Below are 23926 nucleotides of genomic sequence, written 5' to 3'. Positions count from 1 at the left end.
CGCCCGCGCGCCGGAGCGGTGAAATGGGGCGCGTGACGCCATCGGGGCGCGACTTCATCTTTGTCAGTGAACAAAATGGCGCCGTACTGCGTGCTGGCGGCCCGGCTGCGGGTGAGCGGGGCGGCAGGCAGGGAGGCAGGGAGGGCGCCGCGGGGGCCAGCGCGGGGCCAGCGGCAGGGGAGAGCCGTGGCGGGCCGAGGGCCGTTATCCGCGCGGGGCGACGGGTCACCTGAACGTCCGATCCGGGGCCGTCTCTGCTTGTCCCCGCCTTCGCGTGTAGGTCAGCGTGTCCCCGGCGCGGACCAGCGCCTCGTTTCCATGGCGATGGCGGAGAGGCCGCGGCGGCCACCTCCCGGGCCCCGGGGCAAGGCGTGTCCCGTCGCCGGGACCGGCCGGCCCTCAAGGTGAGGACAAGGTGAACGGACGGCGGGGACGCGGCCTGGCCTCGCCGCCTGCCCCGCGGCGGCCGGACCGCGCCCTGAGGGACTGGAGTCCTGTCAGACCCTGGGCCCAGCGAGGTGCCCGGCCGCGCCTGGGAGTCTGAGGGCACAGGCCCTAACGGCAGAATGAAACGCCTTTCCTGAGGGCGCCCTTTTTGCCTTCTTCTCTTTCTTGCCCTTATCAGTGTTCAGTAGCACAAGGTGACTCCTTACTGTGCGAGTGATTGAAAAGGCTCTCTGCTTGGCTTCGAAAGTACTGCATATGTGTAAAGATCTCTGGGTGAAAAAGATGTGAGGGTCTATATATAAATAGATCATAGAATCAACCAGGTTGGAAGAGACCTCCAATATCATCCAGTCCAACCTATCACCCTGCCCTATCCAATCAACTAGACCAATAAGACCTAGGAAGGCTGAAAAGCAGCCTTGACAGGCATACAAACTGCCTGTTTGATTTTTTTCCAGGGCAGTGATAGCGTTTCCCATAGTCCCATCTATCATGACCTCTAAAAATCACGTCTGGCTGTGCTATGGGGTTACCACAGAGTTTCTCTTACTTGAGACCTTACTGCATTTAATGTCTATGCAATAATAAGAATATCACAATGTTTTAAAGCCTGGAAGACAAGTATCAAAGTGCCTTTTTTAAGGGCTACTAATAGATTGAAGAAAGCCTGTATTACTCTTAAGCATGTCGTTAGCTCAGGCAATTTAACTCACCAGTTTTCCACTTGTGACCTTGGCCAACGTGTTCCCTTTTCTTAGGCAGCCAAAGAACTCACCTTCTGGTATTTTCAAAGTACTTTGTAAAGCTTAATCTTAATTCACATTTTGTCTTCCTTCCTTCCTTTAGAGGTAGGTGCTTAGTAAAGTAAAGGTTTACAAATTCAAGCAAAAGCTGCAGAGTAACACCATTTTGGTTAACTTAGTGTATTCATTCCTGATTGTTACATAGCTTTTAGTTTGTACTTTGACACAGACGTGGCTACACATAAAGTGAATTCCTTTATTGGGCCACTGAATAGGTTCTCAGGGTGTGTCATTGCGTAAGAAGAGTCATTTGTCAAGGTTAATGTTTTTTAATGTAAAGCAAAGGTAGTGCTAGCAAAGTGAATGTGAGGAATTTACTATTCTAGGAGGCTGCCTTGTATGACTGGGCTCAGAGTGCATGGGTTTTTCTTTCCATTGTGAAAGGCTACATCTGTGATGGTAAATGTGCTTAAAAGTGACCTTTTTAGGAGGCTTTTTTTTTTTGCCTGTGTATGGCAGCCTAGAGATTGAGTATGAGAATCACCTTGCCAATCACTGTTACAGTGCCAGCATTGACTGTGGCACATGTTACTAACATAGCTTCTACTCATCTCCCATCCTAGAACTGTTCTGGAACTGGAACTGCGTCGCAGGCTTACCTCTGAAGAACATTAATTGGAATTAGCCTAGCTTGGGCTGGCTGGCCTACTTAAAGTACAAGTCTTCTAATAGCTTCAAAGGGTCAAGGTCTATTTCATTCCTATCTGAGGGATGCTTTTAGCAGGATCCCATTTTGTGAGCCGTGCTGGCTGAGGGTTGACTGAAAAGAGCAGTGCTGTAAAACTTAAAACCATCTTGAGTATCAGAGATTTCTTGAAGGTCTTGTAGATGAATGCTAAAATCATATATGGGAAGCTTTGTGTGCTTGACAGAAAACAATCTTAGTTTGAGCTAAGCTGATCTTCAGAACCCTAATTTTGGTTGCTCTTTGTGGGTAGATCTGGAAAATTAGACTGCATTTACAATTTGATTACACTGCTCTTTTTTTTTAGGATGAATCATGGTGAATGTTGGAAACTTGGCCAGTGTTCCTAGTTCAGGGAGGATGAGGAAAGATGGTATTTTGGGTTTCAGCTAGGATTTCTAGGACTGATTTCCCAGATAGGAGCACATGTAGTACATTTGCTACTCTTTCAAACATAAGCTTTTGCTTACAGAATTTGTCGCAGTGTAAGTTAATTTCTGAATTCAGACTCCCTTTGCATGTGGATCATTCACTTTAGTGAACTAAATGCATGACTGCAAGCTTTTCAAGATGAGCTTTTAAAATCTATAAAGATAAGTGTTGGCTTCCTTACAGAGACTTGTAAAATAATGACCTGTTGAATAGGCTGGCTTTTTTGGTGTTGTTTTAAAGCTTTTCACCTGTCAGTCAGGATACTGATGGATTTAGGAGCTGTGTAATGATTGCTTCTGTTTCATTTACTGAAATCTGAATAAGGGCACTCAGGTGCTGGGATAACAAATTCAATGCAAGGTGAGGGAGCATCACTTGGCAGCTGCTTGTTGAGTGATCAGTTACTGGATAAAAGAGAAAATGTGTAGGTTGCTGGCTGCCAGTTTCCCTTGGCTGTTGATCTCAAGGAACTTCTCACTATGCAGTGAAAAAGCCACCACAAAAGCCCCGCAAGTCACCTACTGCATCAGGGAGGAGTGGGTGGGTGTGAAGCTGGAAACTGTTAGGCTTGTGGCTTTTCCCTTATCTTACAGTTCTGTCACTTGGTTCCTGCAGATGCAGTGGCAAAAGGACAGACAGAGAGAACTGATGAGTGTCATGAGTGATAAAGTGCAGATTCTTTATGAGAAGAGATCAGGCTTTTGAGCTAGATGTTGTATGCTCTTGATCATGGTTGATGATGGATCCTTAGAGGTGCTGGATGCCAATGTGAGAACACTCATACTAGATCAAATTAATTCCCAGTAGAGCAGAGATGTGGGAGGAGATTTAGATCCCAGTAAAATGGAGATAGCACTTTTTTAGTAGGTGCCTTTAAAAAGTCTTACATAGACAGAAATCATTATTTAGTCTTCTGAAACAGACCAGCCTAGGCGAGTCTTTTTTTTTCCAGTCTTACTGGCCATCACAGAAACAGACCTTTGATTTTCCAGGCTTCTCTTGCCAACCTCCATCTCCACACAGGGCTCTTTGCTTCTGGTGGCATGAAGTTATGATCAAACAGGAGTTGACAACTTTGTATTGCTACATCTGCAATTACAACTTGAATATTTATGTACTAGTTGAACAAATAATGTGTTTCATCCAGCCATTTCAGTTTGAAGTAAAGACACTTCTGTTCAAATTGGCAGGGGAGGGAGTATATCTAAATTAGACTTCTATCAGAAAAGTTTCTTTGCACCTCTTTGGAAAGCCCAGCTTCAGAATTTTATCACAATGAGCTTTGGTCCCAGACAAGACCAGAATGCTATGAAGCCTCTGCCATTAGTTTAATTTGCAGATCTTTTCTTTTGTATGCTGAATTATGCTGAAAGAGCTTTCACTTTGCTGGGTGACAAGGAGGAACTCCGTTGGTCAGTTGTGTCACAGGGTTAGGTGCAGAAGTGGGGTGGGTGTATGTAAAAAGGAGTCATTGTACTAAACCAAAATGTCTTTCCTGGTCAGAGGAGGAGAGTCTTTTAGTGTGAACTTTGATGAAATCACTTAATAGTTTCTCCAGCGACTCCAGGAGCTGGAGACTTTTACAGGATAATGGATATATTATGAGGTAATGATGTTTGACAGAAATAGTTGTGCTAGGTAAATGCTTGAGTTAAAAAAGGGAGGGGTGGGAAGGAGGGGCAGAAGAAAAGAAACAGAAATGGCTACTATGTAGAGACCACCTTAAGCACTTTAAACCAGTGAGAAGCTGGATGGTGTTTGTTTTGCCTTGCCTTTTTTTATGGGGTTCGTATTTGGTGGTGTAAAAAGGACAAGTCTCAACTCTAACACCTGTGATATGTTCTGGAAGTTCTAAGCTTGAAGTGCAGCACAGAGAAATTTAATCCCTGGGTTTCATTTGCACTTCTGGAGGAGCAGTGCCTTCTCTTATACCGCCGTGTTTGCTCATTTCAGATAGCCTTTATCTAAAGTGCTGTACAGCTGCTGTAAGTCTGTACAGTTCCTACCAAAACCTGAATATCTAAACCATAGGACTGTTGAGTGAAAAAAGGCAAACTACACCTTTATTGCCAGCAAATACTGTTAAGTCTCACCTAGATTTGCAGAACTTTTTATTGTGTAAATACAAACAAATATTATTGAAAAGAGCAGAGCACAAAACAAGAGATTTGGATAAAAACTGGTAATGTCTCCTTGATTGTGATTATTTCAGGCAATGCATTCAATGCTACTAACAAGAAAACTGGAAAAAGTGTTGGATTGACAAGGAAAAATTAAAAATGCTTGAACAGATTTAAAGAGTTGACTAGCATTTTTTGAGAAACCAAACCCAGGGGTAGGTACTTTGATTGTCTTCTGGGTGAGGAATATTTGTTGATTTACAGTCATACATACAAAGGGATATTGAGTGCAGTACTGCTGTGTTTATTAGCCCCTGCTTATTCAAGCCTTGTAATGATGAAGTAGAGGATGTATAGAAAAAACAAGATTGAGGTAAATGAGTAATACTGGAGAAGAAAGAATGCTGAATTCTTCAGTCTGTTTCTAGGCTTCTAGTGCCATCCTTTGAGACTTTCAAAGAATGTAGGAAATGTGCCTTGCAATGTCCTTGGAAGTGCTCTGGAGCCTGCTGTCTGATTTAGTTTTCAAAGCTATGTGAGAGCCTTTTAACCCTGGGCACTGACTTGTGTCTTTCAGGTCAGGTGCTGTGAAAGTGCCTTGCCATAGCTTGACCTTCTCTCATGTTGCAGGGAACTTGTTCCACTGTGGAAGCTGCCAAGCAAAATTTAGGGGTTTTCCCATGCCATTTTCTGCTGCTGTGTTCAACTCACAGTACAGTTCTTCTGTCCTGCTGTTGACTCACCTGTAGGGCAAGTGCAAAGCTTTTCACAGGGGAAAGGTGAGAGTGCCTTTGTGAGAGTAAAGATAGATAGCATCTGGATCTGTGCAGCCAGGTTGGTGAAGCTGATGTGTTTGTTTCACATCCTGCCTCTCTCCTGCTCTGAGTTGGATCAGGTACATTCATTGAAGTTGCCCTAGCTAGCATTGAAACATGGCTCATCCTATGTGGAAAATACAACCTTTGTAACTCTGTGCAGGGACCCTGCATAGGGAATGTGGTCTGTGATGGTGGAACACATGGGTGTCTGCTCAGTCCCATTCTGTGTCACCTACCAGTCCTTCAGTATAAACTCAGTACCAGCTTGCTTTGGAGACTCTGAGTTCTTCTCCACCATGACTGTAAAGTGCCAGTGTTTGCTTAGAAATCACTACTGCATTGCCTGAAAGCAGATTTCTGACTGCAAGTGTGAGGCATATGGTGCTATAAATAGAAATGTAAAATGATTTAGTAAGTGCTGCCTGTTCTGGATAACCTGGTGTCTCATTGTTTAACATAATACTCAGTGTTGTACAATCAAATGTTCTTTCAGTGCCTTTGAAAGCCTTTGCCTGTAAACTCCCAGGAATGACAAGTGAAAAACTATTGGTTATTGGTATGCTATAGGAATTCACTCTGCAAGGTTCCAGTGCTAATGTTCTCCTTTTTCCAGCATGCCTTGAATAGTGGGATCCGTCGTTACCATGTTGCTCCTGCCCTGTGCCAGCGGGCCAAGGTGGCCATGAGCCACTTTGAGCCTAATGAATACATCAATTATGAAAAGCTGGAGAAGAACATCAACATTGTCCGCAAAAGGTAAGAGTGGAGAAGGGAAGAGGGAAGGGGTCCATGTGCACAAGTTAGATCTGCTGTGACAGGAGAGGAGGAGGAAAATGTCATATGGCTCTTGCCACATATAGAATCATAGAATCAACCAGGCTGGAAGAGACCTCCAAGATCATCCAGTCCAACCTAGCACCCAGCCCTAGCCAATCAACTAGACACACAGTGATAGGGGGAAGAGTTGAGGGTTACAATAAAGCACTGCAGCATGCAGAGAACCAGGCCAGTGCAGAGGAGGTGCTAGAAAGGGCTCTGTCCTCTTTGTTTAATGTCCTCCGTGAGAAGCTTCCGTAATGGCCTTTGCTCATTCCTGGGGAGTCAGCATGTGGGCAGTGGTCATTATAGGCTAGTGCTCCTTCTGCACTGTGTTTTGGCAGTGTATGTTTTCCTGTGTTCCACTCTAGGCATTAGACACAGAGAGGAGGGCTAGGAATTCATAGCACATGTAAACAGAGTGACCTTAATCTGCTGATTGAGGCTCGTGTGCCTGTGAAGTTGTCACTCCTGCTCCACTTGGCTTGACAGTGGTTTGCATGACATGACCTTCAGTCTGTGTCCTTTGTTAAATGAGGTGGGTCTCACTTCAAGTAATTATGCCTGCTTAGTTACTTCTCAGAAGATCTCACCACTGGCATAAATAGGTTCCTCAACTGGTACAGCTGCAGGTGGAAAGGTCTGAGGTCACAAAAACTCCTACTTAGTTGTAATTGCTTGCTGAGGCATCTGGTGTTTGTGAATTGAGCCTGACCTCTGTCTTACTTCCATATTTGCTGTCCTAAGGTATGGCTGAAGAAATTAGCAGAGTCAGTGTTTCTTTTACTGTATGGGAAGATTATAAAAGAAATAATTAAGTGATATTGAAGCGACCTGGTCTAGTTGAGAATGTCCCTGCTGACTGCAGGGGGAGGTTGGACTAGATGACCTTTGGAGGTCCTTTCCATCCTGGTCCATTCTATTATTCTATAATCAATCCATATACTTCTGAACTTTGTGGACCAAGCCCTTGTTTAGCCAACTGTCAGTTGATAGTGCTGTAAGAAGGGCAGGCAGGTTTCTGTGTGTCACTGAGCCTTAACAGTCAGAGCAATATGGGGAAGCGTTCTGTCACTTGTTCCAAAGGGCAAATACTGAAGTACACAAGATGCAGATACCTTAATTCTTCTCCCCAGGCTTGATCGTCCCCTGACCTTGTCTGAGAAGATTGTGTATGGGCACCTGGATGAGCCAGAAAAGCAGGAGATTGAGCGGGGCAAGACCTATCTGCGCTTACGGCCAGACCGCGTGGCCATGCAGGATGCCACTGCTCAGATGGCAATGCTGCAGTTCATCAGCAGCGGGCTGCCAAAGGTGGCTGTGCCTTCCACCATCCACTGTGATCACCTCATCGAAGCCCAGTCAGGTGGTGAAAAGGATCTTCAAAGAGCTAAGGTCACTGCTGCAGAGACTTAACTTTTGTCTGTGTGACGGTTTGGGTGTTACCTGTCCCCCTCCTCATATGAAATCACCCAGACTAGACTCAGCAGAGCTGGAAATTGAAGCTTTGTATTTCCAGCTTAGCACAACATACAAGCAGATATTTACAATCTATACAGCTATATACAGAAATATACAAGTTAAAAAGTAATACAGAAACACAACAGCCCTCCCAGAAACCAGAATCTCCAGGAGGGGCTCCCAACCACCCTTCCACCTCCTTTCCACCCCTCTACCTTATCCCAGACTTTGCCTTACGTTCAAGGTGAGTTTGGAGAATCAGCCAAGGGAGTTAGAAAGCAGAAGGATTAGTTACACAGACAGCAGATTAGGGAGAAAAGTGCAGGCAGCCAGAGACACTGCAACTGTGTTATCTATGCCAGTGCTCTTGTTTTCATACATCTCAGCTAGCCTATGAGTGAAGTAGACCTCACCATTGTTTCCTTTTCACAGCCTATCATCTAATTTCTCTCACTAAAATATCTCAGCTAGGCTCAAACTAGTACAGTCTGTTTGAAAGCCTCCTTTCAATCAAAGGAGGATGGTTGTTGATTTGTGGTTTGGTTGGGTTTTTCCTCCCGCTAGAAGGACAGCCATGAATCAGATATGGTAACATATTACCCATGGTGGGCAGCAAAGGAACAGTGTAAATGGATCTTCTGGAGTTTTCCAGCTGAGATTCATCCATTCCATGGGCTTAAATAGCCATGAATGTAGGAAAAGCTACCCTTGCTCTGTTAATGGTGGAAAGTCAGGACACATGTGTGTTCTGGAGGTTGAGAAGATATTTCAGGGAAGAGGAACAATTTGTTTCCAAAGGAAATAAAGGAAGCCCAATTACCCTAGAGAATTCAGCTCTTTGTGCTGTGGTGTGGAATGTGAAAAGCTTCCTGGCCATGTTTGTGTTGCTCTAGTAGATCCTGTGAGAGAGAAACTTTCTTTTCCCAAACCATTTGCTGTTGCCTAGTTGAAGAACACTAATTGAAGCTTTCAGGGCTAGTGAGAGCAGATATAGATGTATCTAGAAGTGTGGAGGATGCTGGGTTTTATTTGGGAATTTCAATGTGGTGTTTGTCCAAATGCTGATTCACTGCCTCTCAAAATTTTCCCACTTGCTGTTTTACTGCTTATTCCTCCACAGGGGTTTCTGTTACATATAAACACATTCACCTCTGTCCTACATTCCACAATGGTTCTGCCAAGGAAGAACATGGCCTTAGCATAGCAGGGAAGCAGGAGAAATCTTGTTATTCCAAGTGGTCCTAGCCTGACTTCACTGTCAGAGCCAGAAGGAATTGTGCCTTGGATGTTGATACCAACATTTACAAACAGTGAACAGTTTGTAGGGGCTTAGCTGCATTTTGAGATTTTAGTCCATATCTATTTTCAGAAACTTCTGATGTTGAAGTAACTGTTTCTGGCTTCCTCCTTCAGGCCACAGTAGAGCAACTTAATTCCACTCAGGAGTAAATCTGGGGAGTTCTTGTTCCACTTGTCTCAATCCTAAATTGAGTAAGTAAGCCCAAAGAATTTGGGGCTTACTAAATAAGTCAGTTTATTTTCTTCACCTGTCTTCCTGTATTCCTGCATTTGTTCTCTATAGAGCAATCCTATTTGCTGTAGCCCTGAGCTGAGCTGAGTCCCTCCTTTGCCATCCGCTCTGAGCAGAGCAAATAAAGGTCCTGCCACCTTCTGACTAGGTTCTGCTTCTGCTGCTGCCAGTTGGCACACAATGAATGCTGGCAGGCCAGAGGGTGCTTTGGATCTGCTCCTGGCACATCAGCATGCTTTACTGGGGGAGAGGGATGCACAAACAGAGTGAAGTGACCCAACTCCCAGTGGAAAATGAGGCTTAAAGAACTGCTGCTCCCTCATGGGAAACTTCAGCAAATGTCTGCTGAGACAATTCCTCCATTATCTCCAGGTTCCCCTTTCTCTGTATGCTGATGGGTAGCTGCATGAGAACAGACTTTAAGAAACTCTCTCCTAGTGCTTATCTTATCTCCTCTGCCACTTTTCTGCCAAGAGCTCCTGGGACATAGTGTCATACTTCTATGGCAACTATGGTTGTTCTCAGAAGCAACTTTTATGGCATGATCTCCACCAATAATGTTGATAGTGCAGCAGGAAAGGCAGTGTTGTATGAATCTTAAAGTGGAGGACTTGGTAGGATGAGAAATGAGACCCACCAACTCCCCTGGCACCAAGCAACTTTCAGTAGTGTTTCTTAATCTGTAAAAATGAATCAAAATCCTTATCTAAGGGGTTTGAAATGTCTGCAAAGGATCTGTAAAGCAAAAGGAACAGCTGGTATAGAAGGAAGGAGAGGCTAGAGCAGAAACAGGTTTAAAAAAAAAACACCATTGAGAGTATAAGAGAGGAGCTGACAAATTTTAAATGCTTTCTTGGCAGTTTTCCTGTAATTGTGCTATTTCCCTTGTGCTGTTTGTAACTCAAAAGGTGATTTAGTAGAGCAAGCTACAAGTTGGAAGAATTTAAATGGTCTGCTACAGCTGACTGGTAAATAGTTTTGCTTCCTTTTGCTTTTAAGGACATAGTGTGCATCTCCCTCTAGCTGCTACAAAACTGTGGATCAAACTACAGACGGGCATGGGAGGGAAGGGGAAGTGTTTGAGCTCTTGATGTATGGGAGGACAAAGTATGTTTACTAATGCTCTCTGTTTCCCTGTGTGAACAGGACATAAACCAGGAGGTGTACAACTTCCTATCAACAGCTGGTGCCAAGTATGGAGTGGGATTCTGGAAACCTGGCTCAGGAATCATTCACCAGGTAAAGCCTGTGTGTATGTGTTTGCAGTCTTTGAACTCTTTTACAGTGAAGGAAGCTCAAAAGCCAAACCTTAGAGACTTTCACCAGCTTAGGGAGGCAACCTGCACTCTTTCAGGCGGGTGAGCTTTCTTGCTTGCTCTGTTATCGTGACAACAGTGCTTTTTCTTAAAGGTCAACCTGTAACCTAAGGCATGGTTAGATAGTGCCAAGAGCATGCCATGTGAATCACAGAAGCCTGAAATATCTTAACTGCTTGTAGGCTGGCTCCTCTTGGTACAGTTGGGGATGGTAAGGTGATACCGTGAAGCTGGCTACATTGGGATAATGCAAATAGCTTTTGGTGGTAAGGAAAGACACTTTGGGAACATACACTTGTTTTTTTTAGGGTTATTCTGTATTGGTTTGGTTCTGTAAAAACCAGGAGTATATGAGGACACCAAACAGAGCAGCTTGCTTTAAGTGCTCAGGAATGGCAACACACAACAAGTTGCTATGTGAACAGGAGAAAATGCAAAACAGTTCCCAAATATGAGGTTCTACTGGCATAGCTTTTGCACCTTAAAAGAGTATGGCTGTCCCAAGACAACTTAGCACTTCATGAGGCTTTTTGATTTATTCTTTTAAACCAACACCTCTGGCAGGATTTCCTTAGCTTTGTAGGTCCAGGAGACATTTTTCATTGTTCCTCTTGAGTTACAGGCAGGGAAAATTGAAGTGCAGCACAAAGCATAAGAAATGGAGAGGAGAAAGTTTGGCTGATAAAGATCTTGTCAGCAGGGAGCTTGTGACTAGGTGCAGTCAAGGCTCTTGGCTATGTTTTATTAGCTACAAAATGAGTGATTAAGGTAACTTTATCCAAGTGTGATGCAACAGAGAAAGAGAACAGGTGAACTCCCCAAAAGATTATGGGAACACCTCAGGTCATTTGTGCTCTGAAACATCTGTCATATGGCAGCATAGCTCCCTGCTGTGGCTGCCAGCTTTCTCATGGCTGACTCTCTGGCTGGAGGAAAATTGTTTCATGTTGTATAGCTTCAGAGTCCAACTTTGGTGAAGCAAGAACTTGAAAGTGACTTTTGTCACACAAGTATACTAATGTGAGCTAGGAGCAAATAAAACTGGAAGTACAAGAAGCAAAGCCTTGTCTACTCAATAAAGGGCTGCCTGTTTCTGTCCAGGCCGTTCTGTCATGCACACGCTGTGATTTATGTACTTCCCAGAAAGGCTGTCCATAATGCTGGTGTGTCACACATGCAGTGAGAAGTTCATTTAGCTTGAGTTCTCTTACTGAGTTACTACCATAGAAAACTCCTAGTTATTTTGTTATGGAACTGTTTTGTGGGGTTTGTTAGTAGTGGAAGAACATTCCCTGGAATCAATAGCAGCAATAAGGGCAGGGTAACCTCCTGATGTATTTGTGAGGGATTCTTCTCTATTATTAGATTTTGGCTGGTAGCATGGATTGGAGGAGCCTGTTGGTATTCTATTGCTGTGGGAGCAAAACGACTGTGAAAGGTCTTGCTAGCATTGGATAGGTGGAATGACTTGCTCAGTAGTTAATTACGGGCTTGGAGGCTAACAGACTTTTGAGCCCGAACAAGGAAGGGTGGCACTGTAGCAAAAGGCAGAATTGGAAGGAAGAAATCTTCCAGTGGAAAAAAATGGGAGATTACTTCCTAAATTTTCTCTTGTTTTCTAAATTGGCTTGCTGTTCTGGGCTGAGCACCTTGCTCTGTTACTACATCCTCCACAGAAGCGAATTTCCAGTGCAAAGCAAATTGAGTTGCTTTCTTGCTGCTGAAATGCGCAGATACAAACTGTTCTAAATTTTTGTTCTTGTCATCTTTCCCGTTGTCTTCCCCCTCTTTTCCCAACAAACAAGCAAGCAAACGATCCATTTATATTTTCAGATCATCCTGGAGAACTACTCCTACCCTGGGGTTATGCTGATCGGCACAGATTCACACACCCCCAACGGAGGTGGCTTGGGAGGAATCTGCATTGGTGTGGGTGGAGCTGATGCTGTAGATGTCATGGCAGGAATCCCTTGGGAGCTCAAATGTCCAAAGGTAGGAGAAAAAGGAATATTAATCCTCAATGTGAAGGGTGAAATGTATTAGAAACATTGTTTTTCAGGCACCGTATACCATTACAGTCTTGTTTGTAATTCACACACTGGTTTGAGCTGCTGGTCTGTGATTCATTGGTAGCTTTGAGTTTGCATTTCCAGTCTTTTTATTGATCAACTGAGTATTGATCAACCTTCAGTTGGCCCTGTCAGGGCTTTTAGCCCTTCTGCACATGTTCAAATCTGCTGCTTTTTGGTATTGTGACCACCTAGACTCTTGGGACAAAATCTGAGGAATTGTTTTGGCTGCTGAAAGGAAATTATGTCAGTATTTATTTTTTTCTCATTAACATTGCTCAGGTTATTGGGGTGAAACTGACTGGCAAGCTTTCTGGCTGGACTTCTCCTAAAGATGTCATCTTGAAAGTGGCTGGCATCCTTACTGTCAAGGGTGGAACAGGTGCCATCATCGAGTACCACGGGCCTGGTGTGGATTCAATCTCTTGCACGGGTAAGGCAACACAAAAATCTTCTCTGAGTGGATTGTTGTTGGAGCTGGGTGTTGAGTTGTCTGTAGAGGCTGGGAAGGGAATTAATTAGACAAGAAGTACTAAATGTTCTCCCGTGGCCTGCAGAGATAGGCAGTGCATGGCAAACTGGGAGAGCAGGTGTGAGCAGCCAGCACTCCCTTTTGGTGAAAAAGTGACCCCTCTCCATTAAATCTTCTTGTGACTTTGAGTACACTGAATGGTTAATTGTGAACAACCCTGCACGGTGGTGCACCAGGATAAGAGTAAGGGTGGATATATTCTGGTGTGTGCTTAGAGGGTGGAGATGTCAGAGATAGATGATGACATTTTCATTGCAGCTTAAAATAGGCTGTGGATAGAGGAAGCAAACAAGTTGAAGCTGGTATGTGTGTGACAGCTGCTAAAGGAAAAGCTTTTCAGAAAAGCAGGGCAGAGGGGAGACTAGAAAGGAGCAGTTTGTAATGTGCAGTCTTACTCTGGGTATAAATGTGGGTCATGGGTACTGAACTTGAACCACCAAAAATTGCAGTTGTCCATAATGATGTTAGCTAGGGCTAAGTTATGGGCAGCATCCCTTGCATTGGCTTAAAGTGCAGCCTTCAAGCTGGACTTCTCCTCTCCATTTGCAAGGCTTAACTGCTACTTGGAGTGTTTAGTTTTGCAAGGCTTAACTGCTACTTGGAATGTTTGGTTTTGCAAACTGAGAGCAATTTGGGATTTGTCTTCTGTGAAAGCAGAGGAACATGAACTGTGATATCTGCTTCTAGCTTGCTACACGTAAACCAGCAGCTTTTACAGCTTCATCACTGTCTTTGAAAGACATGGACGGATCCCAGTGCCCTTTTTTATTGAGTTCTGTCACTGCAAGCTTTTTATTTAATTTCTTGCAAAGTTCTGGCTCTTCTAGTAAAGATAAAGGAGATAGTAGGGAGAGGCAGGACGCTCACTGCAGGTAGCAGAGACACTGCTCACTGCTTGAAATATATTAAATGCTCAGTACAGGCAGGGGGTTCCCTGTCATCTTTTCCAGTATCTGCAAGAATCAGCTTCATTTTCAGTTCCTTCCCTGCAGAAAAGCCTGATCACAGGCACTGTTATCAGTCAGAAACACTAGGGGCTGACCCAGCCATTACCTAGTGTGTCCTCTTCCATGGAATTAGCTTTTGTGGATGATGTCCTGATCTCTCTTGGCTTTGCTGTCTTTTCCATGAACTGGTTTTTGAAGAATTGAATGGCCTTGGACTTTCTCATTGACCTTGTGTTTTTTTCTCCCATCCATTCTCTAGGAATGGCAACGATCTGTAACATGGGAGCTGAAATTGGAGCTACCACATCCATCTTCCCTTACAACGCACGGATGAAGAAATACTTGGGCAAGACAGGGCGAGCTGGTAAGAGGGTTTGGGAGTTGAAAGGGGTATTAGTGTGTGTTCAAGGGAAGGTGTATTCTGGGAGCAGCATCCTCATACTATGGTGTCTGGTGTGACTTCTGACCTTACATGGTCCTGTAGGTCATTTAGTACAAGCAAGGAGCCTGTAGATGAAGTGGCTGAGGAAGTACACAGTGGACTCCTCCTCTTTAGCTGTTTTGAAGGGACTTTTTTCCCCTCATATTTGTGGCACTTTTTAAATCTCCTTTCTTCTTCTAGACATAGCTGCACTGGCAGATGAATTCAAACAACACTTGGTACCAGATTCTGGTTGTCAATATGACCAGGTGATAGAAATCAACCTCAGTGAGGTAAGACTTCCTTTGTTTGTCATCTTCCATGCTGTGGTGGGACTCTGCTTTATGTGAATGTGGACCATCTTGGGAGTTTGATGCAACACCCCCAGCTCTGTGCTAGAAGAGGTAGCAAACACTCAGGTCTGCCTCACTGACAGCTCCTACTTTTGGTGTTTTGTGCAAGAGAACATTATTTAAACAGCTTCCAGATAGAGCTATGAGAGGAATTGTTTTTCTTCTGTGTTTTGGGGTTTTCTTGGCTGCTGTAATTTCTGACTTTGTCACTGTTTCTTAAAGCTGAAACCACATATCAATGGACCTTTCACACCAGACCTGGCCCACCCGGTGTCAGATATTGGTGCTGTGGCAGAAAAGGAGGGCTGGCCTGTTGATATCAGAGTTGGTGGGTAGCATTTGCTCTTTCCTCTGCCTTCATCCTCGTGGCATAAATGTTGCTGTCTTGGGATAAGCAGTTGGTCACTTAGCTTGGGATTTGATCTTTCAGTGACTGCCGTACATCCTTTGACTTAGCTGCAGTGTCATCCCTTTATGTCTGGGGAGAGTGACCATCTGGTGTGTGGCATGAGACCTGGGATAGTTGGAGAGATTTTCATCTCAAGAGGCTGACAAATTTTTATTGTTGTTTTTCTTGGGAACCTTTGAATGATTGAGTTGACAGGACTCCTGCTGAAGAGAACCTTTGTTAAAAGCCTGTTGCATGGATTTGTCTGTTGCAAAGATCTGTCAGGAGTATGATGGTCAGTTCTTCCAGCAGTTGGCTGTTGAGCTCTGGGGATGTGGTAAAGTGAGTAGTTGCTGTCCCAAAGAGCAGGTTTGGATATTTACATACTCACATGGGATGGTAACCTGTACACTGGCTTCTCATGTGTTGTTCACTGGAGGAAAGGAAAGACTCCGAATTCCTTGTGAAGGCCACATCCCAGGTGGGAAATGTATTATTTGTTAGTATAAATAGGGTCAAGAGCAGTTGTAACCAAAAGAAAAGGTATTTTTTGCTAGCAAGCACCAGAATGTTGTCAGGATGGTGCAGTATGTCCTCATGTGGTCTTTAGCTATAACAAAGGATGATGTCTTTTTGTCACATCCTCCATTCCTTGCCATCTTGATTTGAAGTGTTTTCTGCCTTTGTGGAACAATACCTCTCTGTGGTAACCTGCTTAGCCAAAGTGCAAGTAGGTGTCACTTCTATCTTGTAAAACATAACCAGTCTAGTGACCAGGTACCATGTTCTGACTGTGTAACCTACAAAGCTGGACAAAGGATTGCTTCTGACCATGGTGTACTGCATGGAGGCTTGGCACTGTTAGCACTTGAAACTGCTTCAGATTCCTTGTCAGCAGAAAAGGTGCCCTTCCCTTGTTTTTCCTGCTGAGAGATGCACTGGGGAGGAACTCCTAGAACCAAGGCTGCAATGACCACCTCCCTGTTTCTATCAAACACCACAGGTTTGATTGGCAGCTGCACCAACTCCAGCTATGAAGACATGGGGCGCTCTGCAGCAGTGGCGAAACAAGCGCTAGCGCACGGCTTGAAATGCAAATCCAAGTTCACAATCACGCCAGGCTCGGAGCAGATCCGTGCCACCATCGAAAGAGATGGTTATGTGAGTATGGCTGCTCTTTGCTCTTCAAACAGCAAGTGCTAGACTCTTCCAGACACTGCTCAGGAGTCTGGAGGTAACTAATGGAAGCCTCTCAAACTTTGTCTTCGTTTACTATCAGTGGTACAATTACTGATGTAGTAACCAGCCTGGTGCTGCTGTGCCCGTAGGTCCTGCTGTGACCTTGATAGTGTTGTCTTCACTATATATAGGGTGTATAGGAATGAGACTGAAACTGGCCAGAATTGAGACAATTATGAGGAACTGGGACCCTGAGAAGGTAGCAGGATGCACAGCAAGAGATGCCTCAGGCTCTTGGGATTCTTTGGATGGCTGATGAAGGGCTAGTGCCCATCTGCAATCCAGTTTTCTCCTGTAGGAGTGGTTTAGGATGCTTGTAAGCCATTTATCAGAAGGTGGTTCCCATTTTAGTCTCAACTTAAGGAAAAACTTGTCTTTTATTTAAAGGTGATGTTTCTGTAGAAGAACCATCACCCACTTCCTCCCATTTTCTGACATTTTAATTAGTCCTAATAGTTAGTAAATGTTAGATGCTGTCATGGTCTGGGAACCAAGTTGTTACATGTGGATATGTCCAGCCAGTGCTTAATGCCTCCTTCAACCAAGTCCAGGAACAGGAAATGTGTAGGATATTTATCAGACCAGACACTGCTCTTCAGTCAGGTATCTGTGAGTAGTTGGACTGCTTAATTTCAAGTATATAGAGAGGGGCAACATCACTGCAAGTCATCCTGTGCTCTTCCCCTCTGTTAACTTGCAGCTTTACTGGCATCAAACCTCATGTATTTGTAGAGGCGACCCAAGAATTGCAAGTGAGGCACAGAGGGGAGTTTCCTCAGGTTCAGTGCTTTCTTTTAGAAGACAGGTGTCCTCTTCCCCTGAAAGAGCAACCTCAGAGACTTCCTCCAAGTAACAAAGTTGTTCTCTGCCCCCCAGGCAAAAGTCCTGCGAGATGTCGGAGGGTTGGTTCTTGCCAACGCCTGTGGACCGTGCATTGGCCAGTGGGACAGGTAAATGGAAAGATGGCCCTCACTCTAGCTTGGTAATTTTCTCAAGTGCTCTTTGAAGCCAAATTTGTTTGTAAATATAACACTCTGGGAATTAAAAATGTATGTTCACAGACTCGTTGGCCATAGCTGATACACCATGGAGGAGGAGAAATGAAAAACTGCAGGTTTATGTTTTTCACCTGCAGTACTGTGTCCAGTCCTGAAGTCCTCAGTATAGGAAGGATGTGGAGCTGAGAGAATGGGTCCAGAGGAGGGACATGAAAATGATCAGGGGGTTGGAGCACCTCTGCTACAGTGACGGGCTGAGGGAGCTGAGGTTGTTCAGCCTGCAGGAGAGGAGCATCTGGGGAGACATAATAGCAGTTTTCCAGTACCTGAAGGGGGCCTACAAGAAGGATGGAGAGAGACTGTGTACAAAGGCCTACGGTGACAGGCTCAGGTGCAATGGCTTCAAACTAGAGAAGAGCAGATTTGGATTGGCTGTTAGGAACAAGTTCTTTACTATAAGGGTGGTGGAACACTGGAACAAGTTGCCCAGGGTGGGTGATTGAAGCCCCATCCCTGGGAGATATTCAAAGTCAGGCTCAAAAGGGCTCTGGGCAGCCTGATCTAGTTGAGGATGTCCCTGCTGACTGCAGAGGGGGTTGGACTGGATGACCTTTGGAGATCCCTTCCAACCCAGACCATTTTGTGATTCTGTAGTGAACTTTTTAGATGAGTGAAGCTGCAAAATGGCCACCATTACAGCCACAATTGGAGGCTTTTTACAGTAGACAAAAAAAAATGGGGATATTTATTATCTGTGAGATGGTGGACTGCAGTTTTTGTCATCTTGTAAGACAGGGAAAGTGAATTGGTCTGCCTTCCATTATTTAGAGTGGCAAGGGGGAAGATTCCCAATAGAAGAGATAGGAGACCTGTTCTCATGAGGCTTTGTCGTTGGTAGTGGAGGGCAATGTTCTTAGTTGATGCTGTTGAGACAATTCAACAGCACACAATGTGGGCTATGAAAACTCCTCCAAAAACTCAGTGTCTGTCTTGGGTCTGTACTTAAGGGAGAGGAAGCATCCAGGCATCAGTTCGTGTCTCCAAAAGATAGCTATTGCTACCAAAGCCAGGCTTGAGAGATTTTAGCAGTGAGACATCTAGAAGCAATATTCTCTTTAGATTTCATGAGTGTGTTTGTTTCTTTCACAGGAAGGACATCAAGAAGGGAGAGAAAAACACAATAGTTACGTCCTACAACCGGAATTTCACAGGTCGCAACGACGCCAATCCGGAGACTCACGCCTTTGTGACCTCTCCAGAGGTAAGAAACATCCTAAGGGGGGCTGTGGAGTATTTCATGGTGTCCTGGAAGCTAAATCCTGTGCCTGCAGAAGAGACCCAGTGTGGCTTGGTTTGCAGCTTGGATGCTGCCTTTGAATCTGTTAGGTGCAGGACTTTGACATGAAGTGATGGGTGGTAAAATAGGTCTTTAAATTTGTCCTTTTTCCTTTCAGATTGTCACAGCCCTGTCTATTGCTGGCACTCTAAAGTTTAACCCTGAGACAGATTACCTGACAGGAGCAGATGGGAAGAAGTTTAAATTAGAAGCACCTGATGCAGATGAGCTGCCCAAGCTGGTAACTACTCAGTGTGCAGATGGAGGGAGGGCCTGCCACTAGTAGTGGTTTATATGTAACAAGGGAACTCTTCACACACTGGCCCCTTCCTTGGTGTTAAAGCTGGAGGGACAGTTACCTGTGGTGGATTCTTCTCTTTGTGATCCCTTTGGGGTGGCTGAGGCTGATGATTTTCCTTTCTTTGGAAGGAGTTTGACCCAGGCCAGGATACTTACCAATACCCTCCTAAGGATGGCAGTGGGCAGCATGTGGATGTGAGCCCTACCAGCCAGCGCCTCCAGCTTCTTGAGCCCTTCGATAAGTGGGACGGCAAGGATCTAGAAGACATGCTGATCCTCATCAAGGTCAGGAGCAAAGCAGGGGAATACTGGCTGTGACAGGGCTGCTGCAAGAGGGCTTTGCACACCCATTGCCAGAAGCTTCAGATGTGCTTTTTTTTCATTATCTGTCATTCCCTCTCTTTCATCCATGTTGTTATGGGAAGTGAAACAAGGGTCTTCCTTCTTCCCAAGTGTTCCTTCTGATACTTCTTATAACCAAGAGACACTTTTCCTTTGAGCTAGTGATTAGCTAATGCCATGAAAAACGAAGCTTGTCACTGCATGTCATATGATCTCACCCATACCAGAATTTGTCCCAGTGCAGCAGGAAGGTGGATGGATTCTTTAGTTAGCATCTCTAATACCTGACTGTTCTAAGATGTGTCTTGTCTGAAATGAGGTGGTTAGGAACTTCTCCATCAGTGTGTGTGTGTTCCCTCTGCATTTTATAGAGAATGGCTTCACAACAGCTAACATCACATTGCAGTCACTTACTGAAGACAAGGGTTTCACCTCACTGCCTGTAGTGAGTTAACAGTCATGGCTTCTGAAGATCAGTCCTTTAGGATTTGGCCTTTAGGAATGTTGCTGATTCTCAGTGGCACAGTTGCAAACATACCCGAGGGTCATACTGAACCTGTGCTTGAGGTTTTGGCACAGGCAATTCCTTTGCAAGCACTTTAGGACTTACCACTTGGAGGTCTATTAGCTCAGGTCGAGAATTCTGTTCTTACAAGCTGGGAAGGCTTATGTGCAGATTGGAAACTTAGAGGAAACATTTGGCTTCTTTCTGCACTCTCCCAGCAGGAAGGCTGAGCTGTAGCAGGAAGGGCTTAATTGCTTTTTGTTCCTGAAGAACCTGCTGCTGAGGGAAGTGAGGACATGGCAGGAGGTGGCATGGATAAGCTAATTTTTGTAATTTACACTTTTGGGGCAGGGATGTCCTTCCTCCCCAAAACCTGTAGCATGACACACTGGGTTGTGCCTTAGAGTGCCTTGATTGTGTAACAAGTGGAATTCTCTTGGGCTCAGAGTAAAAAGCAGTGAGGAAGGGTCAGGTCAGTGAGCCTAAGACAGTCTTCTGTTCTCCTTCAGGTAAAAGGGAAATGCACCACTGACCATATCTCTGCAGCTGGACCATGGCTCAAATTCCGTGGCCATCTGGACAACATCTCCAATAACCTGCTCATTGGTGCCATCAACATTGAAAATGGCAAAGCCAACTCTGTCAGGAATGCATTAACCCAGGAGTTTGGGCCAGTCCCAGACACAGCTCGCTACTACAAGGTGAGACTTTCTCCTGACACATCTGTTCTAAGAGGCTGTTTACACTGTGGGCAATCTGTGCCAGGACAGTGGATCTCATCCTCCTGCTCTGTCTGTGAATTCACTCTGTTGAGGCTTTTTCTTGGGACTTACCTGATGGTGGCAGTTCCTGTAGGAAGTTCTCTCACTACCTGCTGCTATGGGAAAGAGAGGGAGAGGAGGACCTCATGATCCAGAGGGGACCAAATTCATAAGATGAAATGGGAAGAGCTCCTTCAGGCACTGCACAGGTGGTGACTGCAGCCAAATCTCACATCCTGGAATGTTTCACCTGTGTCTAGTCCTATGTTTAAGTTCTACTCTTGTCCTCTTTATTCTTTAAAACTCGACTTAGAACCTCAAGAAATAGGTTTTCACTCTCTGGACAGCTTGGCAGTGGTCTCAGATTGGTTCTCCTAGTAGTTAAAAGTTAAACTTTTCTGTATCACTTCCAGAATTAGTAGAGAGATCATAGCTGGTGTGAATGTTGCTTTGGCACAGGACCAAGGAATGGTGGCAGCAAGGAATTGTTCTGGGTCTCAGAGGCAATCCCTCTCAACCCTTGCTAGCAAAGGGTGGCAGCACCTAACAGTTGTGAAACACTGAATTCCTCTATTCCTGTTGTTCCTTGCAACCACAGAGAACCTTCTGAGAGAAGGTGTCACAGCACAGCAGTGTCTGTAGTGTAGCACTGGAATTAACTGTGTGGGTGGATATTTATTGCAAATTCCTCACTTGAGTGACTGCAGAAGTGTAAATCTGTTTCTGTCACAGAAAATGGGTGTCAAATGGGCAGTTATTGGGGATGAGAACTACGGTGAGGGATCAAGCCGGGAGCATGCAGCGTTGGAGCCACGTCACCTGGGGGGCAGGGTCATCATCACCAAGAGCTTTGCCAGGATCCACGGTGAGTTGCACTTCCCCTGCCATCTGTGTAAAGAGGATGTATTCGGTTTGGGTGGAAGAGGTGTTCACCTTGCCCCCACCTAGAGGCACGAACTGGATCTAACTGCAGGAGTCCTGTTACATACCTTGTGAGATACACCGCGGGCAGGGGTGCGTGGACTTGGCTGCACAGATAGCGATTCTTGCTGGAAGGCTACTCTAGGGAGCACTGGACAGCCAGAAGGCAACCCTGGTCTTCTGCAGCATGTTCTTACAAGCACACTCAGTGGTTTGTTCTCCACAGAAACCAACCTGAAGAAGCAAGGTCTGCTGCCTCTGACGTTTGCTGACCCAGCGGACTACAACAAGATTCATCCTGTGGACAAGCTGAGCATTGTGGGGCTGGCAGACTTCGCACCTGGGAAGGTAACTACGCATCCTGGGGGACAGGGGCATGCCACTGACAGGGAGCAGTCTTGAGCTGTGTGCTCAGGGCCTGAAGCAGCACAGGCAGCTGTAGGCAGTGTGGCCTGTCACCCAGGCAGGACACTGGGCACTGGTGGCCTGGGGGACTGAAGAGCAAGGCAGAATCCGAGCGTCATGTGCTTAAGGGTCTCAAGAAACTCTTGTGTGAGACACTGAACTCCTGGATTTTCTGCCTCAGCACAAGTGTTCCCTAGAAGGAACTGTGACCACACTCCTATCTTAAGGCCCACCTTGAGCTACAATTTTCTGTTTTCAACCCTTTAAAAACAAGTAGAATTTTCCTGTGAGATGCTTCAGTTAACTTCCTTGACAGAGAAGGGGGAAAATAAAAACTGTCTTTCTCCTTTAGCCTCTGAAGTGCATCATCAAGCATCCCAATGGGAGCCAAGAAACAATCATGCTGAATCACACCTTCAACGAGTCACAGATAGAGTGGTTTCAGGCTGGCAGTGCCCTGAACAGAATGAAGGAGCTGCAGCAGAAATGAAGCTAAGTGTGTACAAAGCCCCCAGTGCACTGGACTCGGTTCAGCTTTGGCATTTTCATCAAAGTGCAATTCCATGCCTACTGTTGGAATAAATGTCTGATCAAATGTAACCATAGCTTCCTTTTTATTATGGTACTTCCTCTTCACTGACACTATGAAAAGGGAGTGCAGCTAGGCTTACTTTCTGTCTTTTAAATTCCCCAGCTCCCTTTTTCTATTTTGGCTCAGTTTCATTTGTCCCACGATTATTTATATTTGGAAATAACCGGCTAAGGTGGGTTTGTCTGCTCAGTTGGTTGTTTTCTGCCCTTTCACTTTACTGATGGCTAAAGAAATAAAGAATGTGACCATCTCTTCTGTCTCATGTTGTATTCATAATCCTGCTCTTCAGCCCTTGCCTTACCCTGTCACAGTGGGTGAGAGGGTGGGAAAGAACATCTTGGACATAGAGGGCATGGTACCTGCCCAGTTATTACTCTGCAAGTCAGTGCTGTGCACAAGAACAAATGGCAAAAGAAAGAGCCCTCACAGCTGCCTTGCTCTGCTTATCCCTTGACATTAGCCCGCAGAAGGTTCCACTCATGACTATAACCACCTTTCCAGCTCCATTGCTCTCCAGGGCAACAGTGCCACTACTGCAGCAATGACAAACTCACAAGGAACAAGTGATTTATATTCTTTCCCAGCACTGTGCAGTGAACTCATTTCCTCAAGCACACTGTTGCCTTCTCCATAACAGGAAGCTGAGGTTGTGGAGTAACTCATTAGATCACCAGGTGAAGCTGTGTAGCTACCACCTTGCTACACTCTTGGGAGTTCTGACACTGTGAAAAAGGAGCTAAGCACACAGCTGGTACTAGGGAGGTACCAGGACTGTTTTCTCCCCACTTGCAGGCACTACCCCAGAAGAGCTGTCTGGAAGCCTTGCTTTATGTTTCACTTTGCCTACATCTCCACCTCTACAAACATCTGGGGCTTTCTGCAGTTTGCTTCCTCTGTGGCTAGATATGATTGCATGTCTGAGCACTACTGCTCGATAGCCAGCATTCAGTAAGCTTATTGTCTGAGCAGATGGACCTCTGTTACTATGTGAACCTAAAGAATTCTGGGCTTCCTTTTAATTAGGGCAATGCACCAGGAATAACAGTTCAGAATTAAAGGGTTCTAACAACGCTGCGGGGAGGGCACTGGTGACTCAGGCTTTGTTTTCACAGTTGGAGGTTAAGCAGACCCTCTATCCCAGGGAATTACAGCCCCTTCCTGCCAAATGTGGCTGCCTTTGTAATTATGTGCAACATCACTCTCTTGGCAATGGGCCCTGCATAGATTTTACTCTGTTTTGTTCTCCCCTTTTCTTTTACTGCTGTCAGGGAGGGTGATGGCAATTGTTTGTTATTGGCTGTTAGAGCAGAGTGTTGGTCTCAACACTGTCTGCCTTGAAATCCAAGTAGATAAACTGCAGGAGGCAACTTTTTTCTTCCTGCTAAGCA

General features: G+C 45.2%; 1 protein-coding gene across 1 annotated transcript; it reads left to right on the top strand.

The window, feature by feature from the left end:
* The first annotated feature begins 9 nt into the window (after positions 1 to 9).
* ACO2 (aconitase 2) lies at positions 10 to 22788 on the top strand. The gene is made up of 18 exons (XM_064155146.1): positions 10 to 111; positions 5919 to 6061; positions 7258 to 7516; positions 10260 to 10352; positions 12263 to 12421; positions 12781 to 12931; positions 14237 to 14341; positions 14600 to 14691; positions 14974 to 15079; positions 16143 to 16300; positions 17255 to 17328; positions 18526 to 18637; positions 18831 to 18953; positions 19142 to 19297; positions 20369 to 20560; positions 21353 to 21485; positions 21768 to 21889; positions 22299 to 22788. The coding sequence occupies exons 1-18, from the start codon at positions 76 to 78 to the stop codon at positions 22434 to 22436; spliced, it is 2352 nt and encodes a 783-aa protein (XP_064011216.1). The 5' UTR covers positions 10 to 75; the 3' UTR covers positions 22437 to 22788.
* Positions 22789 to 23926: the final 1138 nt, after the last annotated feature.

Source organism: Pogoniulus pusillus, chromosome 15 (genome assembly GCF_015220805.1).
Source record: "Pogoniulus pusillus isolate bPogPus1 chromosome 15, bPogPus1.pri, whole genome shotgun sequence".
NCBI lineage: Eukaryota > Metazoa > Chordata > Aves > Piciformes > Lybiidae > Pogoniulus > Pogoniulus pusillus.
This window is presented reverse-complemented; position numbering and strand designations above follow the sequence as displayed.